The 12,944-nt window shown below is 34.9% G+C and overlaps 2 protein-coding genes across 3 annotated transcripts; both read right to left on the bottom strand.

The window, feature by feature from the left end:
* Positions 1-530: 530 nt before the first annotated feature.
* Positions 531-5,262, bottom strand: LOC127813106 (vesicle-associated membrane protein 711). Its single transcript, XM_052353870.1, has 4 exons — positions 4,766-5,262; positions 3,841-4,031; positions 3,420-3,583; positions 531-840 (listed from the first exon to the last, which is right to left on the bottom strand). Exons 1-4 carry the CDS (start codon positions 4,980-4,982, stop codon positions 753-755), a joined length of 660 nt encoding a protein of 219 aa, XP_052209830.1. The 5' UTR covers positions 4,983-5,262; the 3' UTR covers positions 531-752.
* A 3,546-nt stretch (positions 5,263-8,808) lies between these two features.
* On the bottom strand, positions 8,809-12,306 carry LOC127812555 (adenine phosphoribosyltransferase 5-like). 2 transcript variants are annotated; one of them, XM_052352976.1, is made up of 7 exons: positions 12,159-12,306; positions 11,939-12,049; positions 10,775-10,867; positions 10,326-10,475; positions 10,161-10,219; positions 9,951-10,023; positions 8,809-9,280 (listed from the first exon to the last, which is right to left on the bottom strand). In XM_052352976.1, exons 1-6 carry the CDS (start codon positions 12,247-12,249, stop codon positions 9,952-9,954), a joined length of 576 nt encoding a protein of 191 aa, XP_052208936.1. In that variant the 5' UTR covers positions 12,250-12,306; the 3' UTR covers positions 8,809-9,280; position 9,951. The 2 variants fall into 2 exon arrangements, with proteins under 2 accessions (XP_052208936.1, XP_052208937.1); XM_052352977.1 differs by having other exon boundaries at positions 9,951-10,014.
* Between the last annotated feature and the right edge of the window lie 638 nt (positions 12,307-12,944).

Genomic DNA, 12,944 nt, shown 5'->3' with positions numbered 1-12,944 from the left:
ATATTGATAAATTATATTATTAGTTTTTAAGCTTTAATTTTTGTAATAAATAAATTTATTTTATTTTTTTATCACCGCAATTATTAAGTTTTAATTTTTGTTAAAATTTAATCACTTTTTAAATTTTTTTTGTCAAATTCTGTTATCTAACATCATATACATTGATATTAAATCTTAAAATTACTTGAATGTGGGATTTTATTTAATTTTAACATTAATTAATTTTAAAATTTATATTAATACATGTTAGATCAGTTTTCATTAATAGAGTTTGATAAAAAAAAATTAAAAGAACTAAATTTTAACAAAAATCAAATTTTAATAGTTGTATTGATAAAAAATAAAATGTAATAATAAATTTATTATAAAATATAAAATTAAGAATAAAAACGTAATTTACCCACCCAATTAAATATAATGGGTGAATGTCTCTTCCAAAGACCAAAGAACAAGATTCTAAAGGAGGGTCTTTAAAGTTGATAGCTTTTAGAGAGTCGTTCTGAAACACAAATAAATTCAAATTCCTAATGGACAAAAATCTAGACAGATGTTGATTTTGCACCAGAAAATTTCTATAAATATCCACTGTTTGAGGCAAATTATCAACAAAGGAACGAGCTGAAAAGGAACAAATTTCCATAACTGAAAAACAAGCAAGCAAGTTTGTTCCCGCACAAGAATCCAAGGAAGACGAACATACAGAAAAAACCGGCATCTTCAAAAGCAAAGGAACAGATTGACCGACTCTCTCACTACAGGCAGGAAGGCAACAATGGGCCATGGCAAACAAAGGCCAGCACAATATAAACAATGACCAGAAGCAGGACTATTAGTGCGACCCTGCATGATACAGCAAATTACATCAGCAGCTAACATCGATTTAGCATTGTCACAGAAAAGATGCGGTTCTGTCCAATCACTTGGGTTTGACATTGAGATAGCAAAATATTTCAAAGCAGAAAAAGAAGACATACCCAGTAGAGGAGACCCCAGCTTTGCGAGGGTTGGGGGAGGCTAATGTGAAGAATTTATTCAAATAAAAATTTCAGAGTTGAACAAAATCAGTAAATTATGCCCATATGAAGATGTCGGGGCTAATGTGTGGTGGCCCCAGTTGGCGACCCTAGGGGATCTTACAATAGCAGAAATGCATGCATCTAATGTGAAACACATCAAATAATAATGCAACATGCGTATATGATCCACTAAATAGTCAATTGTGGGAGATAGAACCAGGACATCTTAGCTTGAAGACGCCAATCCGAAATTTGAAAGAACTAGTATGTTTCACACAAATTTGAGGCATGCGATACAAACTGAATATAGGCTTAGATTAGACTTTTATTTAAAAAATACAGCCTCATAGAAGCATTGACATATAATATAACTGCATGATTAACAAGAAGTTATAATGATAATTAATTATTTAAAGAACTGCATGCCAATATTATGCGGAAGAAACTTGCATGTAAACCGACAACTTACAAATGACTGGAATCAGTTAATGCTGATTGGTGGCTCGCCACCATGGGCAGTCCACCATAGTCTTTAAACCAAAAGTCTAAAGTATTGTGTTGGGTTGGTAATATAATTATCCACTGTGTTGCAACATTTGATCCACCAAATAATTCTTTCAACAAAATGTTAAACTGACAATATTGCATGCACTAGGGTGGTGGACATCTGTGTTCTGGCAAACAGTTGTCCTCAAATTGATCAGCAGAGGTGCCTAAATATTACTCGGACTAAAGTTTTCAAGTTAAAACAGGTATCATCATGATGACATAGTCAGATTGATATCTTTCATCCCACCAACCGTAGTAACAAGTCAGAAGTGCTTACAAAAAAAGAAGAATAAGATGAACTGGGTAAATTCTAGGGTACCCTGTACTTCTCCCCTCTGAAGTGCGACCCCCCTCCCCCCCCCCCCCTCTCTCTCTCTCTCTCTCTCTCTCTCCACTCAACACCTAGGGTACTGTAGCAGTCCACGAGTAACTAGTCAAGAGTGTTGTTACGGCTACCAAAGCTCTTGCCTTCACAATACAACTTGTGGCTTACAACATATGAGGCATACTCAGCCTGATCATATCATGTAAATGCAGCTATCAGCATGGACAGTTCGTGAGACCAATTACAGTACACAATCAGGATAGGATTTTTATAATCCCCTTCCTTTGTTTCAAAAATTTGACAACCTAATTTAGCAAAAAAAAAAAAAAAGACAACCTGACTTCAATCAAACACTGGAGCAGGTGAGGCACCAGAGATTTACATAAGTCCATATCTAATTGATTTTGCAATGCTAAAAAACAGAGAACAACACTCCTTTGAGATGCCGAAGTAACCTAGTAAACAATAAATAGCATCAGGATGAAATGACAGACAAGCATAGTTTTTTGCCACACTGATCAGACACATAGTACAAATAAACCCAGCAAAAGACCAATCCAACTTGAGCAACTAGTTCAGCAAAGATAGAATTACTAGAATGTTTTCTAGCCGAACGATCAAAGAAACTAACCTTGATGCAACCGGTAGATTTTTTCTGGTCCTGGTAAGTAACACATGTAAGCGTTTTGGTAGAATAAGGTTCTATTGTTTGCTCAAGGGTCCCTTCTTTCTGATTAATGGTTTACTCAACCCACCCTACCGACTTGACCAAAATCTGAAACTCCTAGTTAATCTAACAGAGAGCAATTAGGTTGGCTAGGCTACAAGTAAAAAACGAAGGGAAAAATATGCCATCTTAGGTTGATCTACCACGGGAACCTAACTTGGACCTCAAGAGAAGTTATTACATTTAGTATTTTCACAGTTTTGTCTTGATAGATCCAACATATAAACAATAATTAAACATGCCCCCATTAACTTACTCATTTCCCCTCAAAACCCACATCTGCATGCACTATGATAACCCAAAAAGTCACATGTGCCTATTTAGGTAAAAAGATGTAAACAAGTATAATTAAGTTTATTATTCAAGTTATCTGTTGTGAGGACCATGCAGAGAACTGCTCTCACTGCAGGAGCAGTTCAAGTAGCCCACTAACAGCTGATAATTCATGTCTGCAATTTAGTTATTACTGGTTTTCTTTTCTGAACCATTGTGACTGTTTATTGCTTTTCTTTAAATAAACAAACAGAAAAAAAGATCAACTTAAAATGATCCTCCCCACCCCCTCAAACAGGAAAGCCTTGTTGATTTTCTGAAACAGTAGATGGAGTGCTGAACTTTTGTTCCACCTTCAGATAGCTGGATATTCCAGCAAACCAGGAAAAGACGGAAAAATATTTCATCTGGCAGTGAACTATATCAGCTACATTTTAAATGACATGTCTGCTACTGAAAGACAGAGATGATATGCTCATCATCCTCACAGAATACTTGAACATTGAAAGACTGAAAAAGGAAAACGTACGTGAGTTTAACATTTCTCCACCATACAGTGCTTCTGAAACGGCGAGCTTGCTTTCTGAACCGAAAAGTGTTTCCTTGCATATTGGCAGTTTTGTCAACCAGCAATTCCAAGCGGTCACCCCTCTCTAGAACTTTATCGATGTTCTCTATCATGACATTGCGCACCTGTAATATTTGAAATGTGTTATGGGTCTGTGTATACTGACACAACACGATATGGTCAAAATGAAAATGAAATTGTGACATTCTGGTACTTGTTAACAAGGTCCATGATTCATCATCCTCTTCATTCAAGCAAGAAAACTCATCCTTATGAATCATTGAGTTCAATTAATCACCAACACATTGCCAAATAAAAGTAGTTACACACAGCTAGTTTAAACAAAAACATAACAGAGTGAAGCTAAGAATTTAACACTTACCTGGCTCATTTCACCTTTTAATCGATTAATTCTGTCAGCATTTGGGTCACTAGAGTAATACTCAATTTGTTGGCTCAAAACCCTTGAAAATTCATCATTCATGGCATATGCCTGGGCTGAAAGGACTGCCCGACCATAAGTCCTCACAAATCTCTGATGGATGTCTTCAAGAAATGCAAAAGGAATTCTCCCTGAGGAATGAAATTCAGAATAGAGCAAAAATAAATCAGAGATCCATATACAAAAGGGTAAGATGAAGAACGTTCCCAAGCACAAGAAAAGGAAGATGTTTTCCAACCTTGTCATCCACACTACATGCAGCAATTTTAATAATGGAACACTATTTAAATCTTTCCAGTTCCTACTCTGTGGAAATGAAAAGGAAAATCATTTCGAATCTTGTCATATCAACAAATCATTGAAGCGTGAATTGAAAATCACAAAGCCTCACTCCACCTCCATTAGATGTTCCAGAAATTCAATTGATCACATACTGGGGCTAGGTTTCAATAACGTATCAGGTGCAGCTCAAAAATTCATGCAAACAACACAAGCAATTCTTAACTATTTACAGAAATTTTCTTCTCATTGTACATTCTTGCAAAAGATACGTTTCTCCAAATGCAATTGAATTCCACTACAAACTTTCAAAAAGATTTGTGACTTTATAATTCCATGCTGAACGTCCAATTTTCAGGTGCGCCCAATAAATTGAACTCTGATCTGGCTATACATCAACCTCTACGTCAGCCAATCGAAGACCACAAATCTAGACTCCAATTCCATTTCACGTTCCGAAATTTCAATCCATCCGGAACTAAGCCGGCAAAGATAAGAACTCCAAATTCAAATAAACAACGCACTCGAAAACACAAAAAAAAACAGCAACAAAATAAAAACAAAGGAGAGAGAAACGTTAGCGTACTTCCGGAGGCATCGTCGGCCATGCAGAGGACGGTGAGGCCATCGGTGCGCTTGACGTGGAAGATGTAGCGATCCTGAGAGTAGGAGACGTTGGTGTCGTTGGTGCCGCTGATCTTCTCCAGTATCTGCCGCGCGATCGCGCTGGCGTTGGTGGACGCCGCGCTGTGCTCCGCCAGCACCACCGATCCCCTCGCCACCAGAGCGTACAGAATCCCCATCCCTCCGAGTCTCCGACTCTCTCTCTCTCAAACTAGGGATTGAAGAGAAGAGAAGAATTCTCTCCCTCTTTCTCTCTCACTCTCTCTCCACCGATATATATATATATATAATGAGATTTGGACGGATCCAGAAGGAATTATAGAGGTCAAACCCTTGGCCTTGCGCTCTTTCCTTCTTTTCTGTAAAGCTCTCTCTCTCTCTCTCTTTATGTAAAGAAACGGGGAGGGAAATGAATGCTCTGCCTCTGAGAGTTGAATTGAACTGAGAATGAGAATCCAATAATAATTAGGTAAATTTTGAGTTCTTATAATACGCAGGACGGCTGGAGAAGAGGGCATTGCTTCGCTGTCCTTCCCCGTAAAAGATGGGGTGAATGGCAGTACGGTAATTTAGCGCTCTCGCGAGGGTGAAGTGGAACAGATGTTGGCTGACTGTACCTGTTTGTGACCACATGAACTCGTATGATTCCGCCACATGAACAGGTTTTTTTTTTTCTTTTTAAAAATGGTAATTGGACACAAAATTATATTTAGTAATATTTATAATATAATATATTAATATACAAGTATTATCCGATTAAATCTATATATTTTTCATATATTTTTATATTTTTTTTATAACCATTCAAATTTTTTGTTATTTCAATTACAATCATACTCCTGATTTTCAATTTAATTTAATATTTATATTTTGATATTTTTTATGTGCCAATCCAAATTTTTGGTTATTTCGATTAAATCTCTACACTTTGCATTTTTGAGTTCTAAACATATAATGGAAAGAATGAAAAATTTGAGTTGTTATAAGAAAAAAAAATTAAAGTACACGAATTAAATTAACTAAAAAAATATATTTATAAATGTAATTAAAATATTTTTTTATTTATGTATACGTGTGGATTCCGTAAATATTATTGTTGTATAACATCTAGTATGCCAAGTTGCCATGAATATGGTATCTCTAAATCGATTTTATATACTATATAAAATTATACTTAATTAAGTCAATTTGGATTTAATTGTAAAAATTAAAACAATTAGATACAATTATAAATTCACAAAAATTATTAGATTATTTTAATGATTAGCTCTAAAATATAAAGTCTACAAATAATTGACAAGTTATGGTTGATATAATGAAGCTCCCATGTGAATTAAAGTTTGATATCTCCCAACTACCTTCCACAAGTGACCTATATGATACATCTATTAGGACAGTGGGCTGCACGCAAAGCATATGGATAGTGGAGTCCCTTGTAAGCTTTACACAAATTCCACCCCTTCCTCACTCTCTTCCTCTCAATCAAACACCCCACACCTAAAGATGTGAAAAGGGGCGGCGACCCGCGGGACAAGCTAGCCCGACCCATCATTATTCAAACTAGTCGGGCCGGGCCAAAGAATTTGGACCCAAGGCCTGGCCCATGGCCTACTGGGCCAGGTCTGTTGGGACCTTATGTTATTCCCAACGTCTCTTGCTTATTTATTTTTCTAACTATGTTATTTTTTTATTAATTATTAATATTAAATGCTAAAAAATTTACATTTCGTAATATATATAAATAATAACCATCAATATATTTAAAAATTTTAAACTAAATTTTTTACATATTTAAATTATAAATAAACATTCTCCTTTTTATATGTGCATTATTTTTCATATCAATTCACAAGAAAATTTACAAAGCATATAGAATTTTGAAATATAAAATGATGAAATAATATTTAAAACTTAATATAGAAAATTATTTAAAAAAAAAAGAAAAAAAATTAATTTTTATATATATATTATTTTGATATTTATATATGTATTACTTTTTAAAAAAATAAAAAAAGGGTCGGACTCGGTGAGCCCAACTTACCAAGGCCTGTGGGCCAGGCCCACCGAGCTCAACCCTCTATAGAAGAGTCGTGGGTCGAATTGAGCCTTACTCATGACAAAAAAGACTAGACTGGGCCTAGCCCTTTTAGTAAATGGGTCGACCCGACCCTTTTAAAAAGCCTGTGGATCGATTTAGGCCAGGTCGACCCTTTTGACATCCCTACACCCAATTACTTCGTGACTCTTTAAAAGAGTTCACCATCCTTCAATAGGGCACCCTTGCCCTAGGACCAAGTCCTTGTGCCCCATAGACACACTTAAGCTGGCTTGGGGGGGGGGGGGGGGGGGGGGGGGGGGTCTTTGCCAAGTCTGTTCCTCTTGCCTTCCGGTGCGGCTAAACTTGGCTCCCTTTCTACTTATTTGTTGTTCTCACTATTATTATTGTTCTAATAATATATCTTGGCAAGATTTCCATGGCTTGTTTGTGTAGTGCTTGTGATTGTCTAACACCTTTAATGTTTTTGGTGTTTTATTGTATGTTTAAAATTTGTACTCGATAACATCGGATGACATTAAAACTTATAATTATGATAATGAAAAAAATATAGATACTTAAGTCTTTTCATTGATTAAGAATTTTAATGATTTATTATGGAGTTAGGAGATAAAGAATAAATAAATAAAGAATTCTTCGAACATGTAAAAATATTTTTATTTTAGAGTGGAAACTCAATAGGTCATTTATTAATGCACAGTTTTTGATCGAGACCGTTCTAATCTCTCTAGAATTCACACGCTTGATACGTTATTGACATAAGCGAATGAAAATATGAGTTATCGGATGAATCTCAAAGACTAATCCCTCAATTAAATATAAATTATTGATAGCTATACGGAAATCTTGCGATATCCAAACTTTTGAACATATGCCGTGGATTATTATTTTCTTTTTCACTAAAAAAAAACGAATCATATCCCAAACATATAGAACAAAGAGAAAAAATGGAAGAGGAGCATTGTACATAGAAGGAGCATGTCTTGCAAAAGGTAGCATGTGACTTGCTTTGACAGGGGTACATTTTAGAATAGGCTTTGGGGCTTTTTGGATGGTGGGTACCTTTTAGAATAAAGTCATTTTTTAGTTTTTTTTTTTTTTTAAGAGATTATCCTGTCAACACTTTTTAGTCTTGAATTTGTGACGTTTTAGTCATAAATAATCTTATATTTATGATTTTTAATTAAAAATACATAATATTAGTATTACTATTAAGTCTATGTAAACGTACTTGATCTAAGTTGCATGAAAATAAAAAAATTAGATACTTTACGAAATGAAAATGAGAAAATATTATTTTTTAAAAAAAATAAGAAAAGAAAAATATGAACTAAACGAATGAAAAAAATATAAAAATATTTTTGTAAATATAATTTTTAAAACTAATTATTTAATTTAAAAAATATATAAATTTCTGAATAACTTAAACAAATATAAACATAAGTTCTATGACTTATTAATTAAAAATAAATTATAAATTTAAAAAAAATAATCAAATATAATCTGATTAGAGATAAAAAAAATTCGTCTGTTTCTAACTTTATCGTAGATGAAAATGTGTGTCCAAATTAAAAATATGTTTTTGATATTTTTTTAATATTACAAAATAATTATAAAATATTTTTAAATTACAAAAAAGGTCCATAAACATTTTTTATTATAACAAAAACGTTTCGAAAATGCTAAAATGACACCCTCTGAGACATTTCTTGTATCATAGCATTTGATTAATTAGTTGGTTGTAGAACAATTTGACAATTAAACTGAACTAATTAAATTTATAAACCCAACCAAATTAACCAAAAGTTTAACTTTTACCCAACCGCGTTCACCCTTAAGAATTAACAATAACAGTTTTTAGAGAGGCGTGTAAAATACCACAAAACTCTCATTATTCTCCACAACCCTTAGTGTGCGCATCCCTCAATCCTATAAATTGAGCTCAAACATCTCAGAAGAATCAGATATGATGATGATAAGCCACACACAATATGCATAAGGTACAATTATGCAAAGCAAGCACAGTATTTGGAGAAGCTGCAAGGAAACTTCAACATGAAAAGGACCCATTCAACCTCATATTCAAGTATGCTCTGTTCTAACTTCTAATCCACCAGCCAATGCCAGGGCTTCTGAGGATTGTCGGGTAGGGCTACGAAGTAAGCACACAGAAATCTGTACAGCTTGCTGTACCGGGCAAGTTTTGGCGTGTCATTTATGATTGACTGACTAACATTACAACACCATTTCAACCATGGCTGGGCTGGTCGCATTTGGAATGGAACATAAAGCCCGGGGGAAGCAGAAAGAATAACAAGACAGCTAGCAGAATTCAGTGACTCGGTCACTCGGGAGGGCGAAAGAGCAGGAATTTTTACCCCAAACATCGGCTTTTCTACAAAGAATTCAGCATGAGCACACCTGCAGATACCAGCAGCCATCCAAGAACAAAAATGCAAGTTATATTGGGGAGGGCAGGGCAGAGCAGTTAGTGAATACAATAGAGAATGCAAGAAACTAGTTTCTACAATGCATCTGTTACCATTGGATTTGGATGTGTGTTACCATTTTCTTTCACAAATGCCTGTTAGACTAAATAAAGCATCACAAGTGCACGAAACTCACTGCTTTATGAGGATTGGTGGGAGGTAGACTTCGTGGGTCATTAGCAGAACAAAATAAGCATCTTATTAAAAATACAATCAGAAAGCTGTATTGAATAATTTTTCGACCATTTTATTGAGAAAAAAATACAATTTATCGTATTGGGTAAGGCCTCGAGTTGTTTTTATTATCTCAAAATGAAAAGTTATAATGAAGAATAAAAAAAAAGAAAGAGAAAAGTTATGAAGTATATAATATAAAAATTTATAAAATATAATGCACATGAGAATTTATTTATTTGTTTGTTTGTTTGTTGGGCCCGTGGGTTGGGCCAGGCTTGGCCCAACATTGTTATAACTAATTCAAACATAGTTTGAGATTATTCATCTCAACAGTCAGTTGTATTTCATGTGCATGTAAAGGTGATTCCAACAGATGCAATTTCTCAATTTTGCAATCTCAATATATAACAACAAGGACATTGTACCTTAACAACAATGTTCGATTTCCCGTGGCTCCACAAGACTATAAAGCGGCGTTCCGTTCAGTCTCTGCTGTCCCTAAAAGGCAGCAAATTGTTGTCAAAATATGAGCTGTGAATCAGGATGGTACAAAAGAAGTAAGTACCCACAACAACAAGAATCACAACCCTTAATCCCACTAAGTGAGATGGGCTATATCACTAGAGAAGCACTACCTTCACCTCAGGCAACCCAATAACACATGCACATTCGACAACCTTGGCCTTCATACGTTCTAGAAAAGCAGTAAGCAAACAGCTTGTGAGATGAAACCAACAGATGAGAATGTGTAACAAGTACGCTATTTACAGCTCTCTATGATAGGGCCGGCCCCAACTCACCTAATAGTCTTATTGCAGCAGAGAGAGTGCCACCAGTGGCTACTAGATCATCAATTATCACTGCTCGTTCCCCGGGCTGCACAGCACCAACATGCATCTCTAGACAATCAGTACCATACTCAAGCACATAAGCTTCCGAAATCACTTCACCTGTGGATTCATTAAAATTTTGGTTCAAGAGAAGTCGACTATATGAAATCTCATTCTATTCAACAATTAGAACAGATGGCTCCTTAACCCTTAAATAATCTCTGTCCACCCTGCTTTTTCCCACCAAACAAACACTCGATACATGTTTACTTGGAGAATTTTATCGGATCGACAACATAAGAGTATTAAGTGGAACCGAATGAATCAATGGATATCTATGCTGTTTCCTTGTTCCTAAATAAGGAAAAACAGAACTTTCAACAAACCACGTGTTAAAGCTTGACAAGCAAATGGCATACCCGGCAATTTTCTAGGTTTACGTAATGGAACAAACTTTGCACCGATAGCCAAGGCGATAGCAGGGCCAAAAAAGAATCCTCTAGCTTCAATTCCTACAGATTATATGCATCCACAGTCACACAAGAGAACAAACTGAAAAATCCCTATCACACTTCCACAACATTTGATCACAAAAGGCCATAAATATCACTGACAGATCAATTACATAATCTGGCAATCATAATCAAGATAAGCCATTTAATAACCAGACATTCTAAAGGACAATCAAATGAAAATAGGAAAAGATTTACAGTTAACAGGGGAATCCAAACTCGTGTCTTGTATTGGGCTATCACATAAATCCAAAGCATCTTTGAATCGGCGGATAAAATTTCTCTTGGAAATAAACCAAAACAGATCTTAGAGGAAATCAGGTGTGGGGCAAGGCTCATTTGGAGCTAATGGATGAAACAGGCCGCCAATATACATATGTATATGTATATATCGATAACGACAATAATTCTTTTTTAAGTGAAATAAAAATACCAATCAGAAACAGATCAAGAATTTCTGCAAGATTAGCTTGGCAGTTTCACATTGTTCAAAGGACATGGATGAAGTAGCAGCTTAATTAAGACGTCTTCTTTGACTTTGTTTTGGCAAGGAACATCATATCAAGCTTTAATCCCACTTCGAGAGGTCTAGATTTCATGTTGTGTTGTTTGATTTGACGAGAGTTTTATGTTGACTCTCGGTCTCCCTTCTTATCCAGCCTCGGGTCGGGGTGTAAATTTAAATATTATGTCAAACTTAGAAAACAAGAAGAGACAAATGGAAAAATGCCTGAGAATCTTGACTATGATTAGCACAATCTTGACTAGAAAAATCCCAGAATTCAGAGAGGTTATGAACCCAAAATCTTCAAGAGTGAAACAATTTAGAATTGCATTCTGAGAAGGGCCAGAATTGTGCTGCAAAACCAATCAATCTTGTAAAGGTAAGCCAGAATACATACTGCTCGGATTTAAAATAGAATTAGATCGCCTAGAATATGGGCAGAGATGCACTGGCTGGCTTCAGCAAGAACATGGGAATTAAGAAACTAGAAAGCAACGGAAAATTCATTTTTGTTTGGAAGGAAAATGGAGCAAGCCAAGAAAATGGGAGGAAGCGAGAGAAAGTACCGGCAACAACAGAGATGCCCATGTCCCTGTATCTATCAACGAAGATGTCAACAGTGTCCTGGAAGGCTTTGTGGTTCAGCAGCAAAGTGGTGATGTCTTGGAACATTATTCCTGAAGAAAACCCAGAGAGAAAGCCACATGTATGTACTTATATATATATGTATATATATGCAGAGACATGAAAGCCAAGGCAATAGAAATGATGGGTAGAAGAAGGAACCAGGTTTTGGGAAGTGAGGGATGACTCTAATAGCTTTGGAGATGCCCTCAAGTCTAGGGTCTCCCTTCAGCCCATTCTCTGCTGCAAACATCTCTCTCTCTCAGTCTCTCTCTCTGTGTTTAATATGACTTGGGGTGCTAGGCTCTCTCTGGATCCTATATATATACACATATATATAATAACTTGGTAAACTTATATCATATCCAATGGGATGTTTTGTATATTTTATTACATAATTATCACGCAAATGTATTTTCATAAAAATATATATTTTTGGGTCATATATAATATACTATTTGGTAGCATTTTTTAAAATATGTAAGATAAAATTACATCAAAATAATTTACCCATAAGGCTCAAAATAATTTATCAAAAGGAGAAGAGATAAATTTATCTAAAAATTCAAAATAAGAAATTATATAATTTTTTTTTGATAAATTTAAAAAATATAATAAAAAGTACTTTTGTTCATAACACTTTTTTGTATATTTTTTTTTATTTATATATTGATCAACAAACATTATTTATATGTATAAGATATCAATACCTTTCGATTTTTGAATATTACAAATTTTCTTATTTATCAAGCAAAATATCATTTTTCAAATTGTGTGGATAGCGCAAGTAATCCATTGTATACGTTCAAAAACTTGGGTTACCACAATGTCATAGAATCGAGCCTCTCTCCGTACAATTAAGTTTCAACTCGCATCTTATCTGTCTATTTGTCCGATTAGGTTAAAAGAATGACGGACATAGATTTTAAAGAAAGTGTAATAATTTCA

The sequence above is a fragment of the Diospyros lotus genome, chromosome 11 (assembly GCF_014633365.1).
Source record: "Diospyros lotus cultivar Yz01 chromosome 11, ASM1463336v1, whole genome shotgun sequence".
In the NCBI taxonomy this organism is placed as follows: domain Eukaryota; kingdom Viridiplantae; phylum Streptophyta; class Magnoliopsida; order Ericales; family Ebenaceae; genus Diospyros; species Diospyros lotus.
The sequence above is the reverse complement of the archived record's forward strand: the minus strand, read 5'-3'. Positions and strand labels throughout refer to the sequence as shown.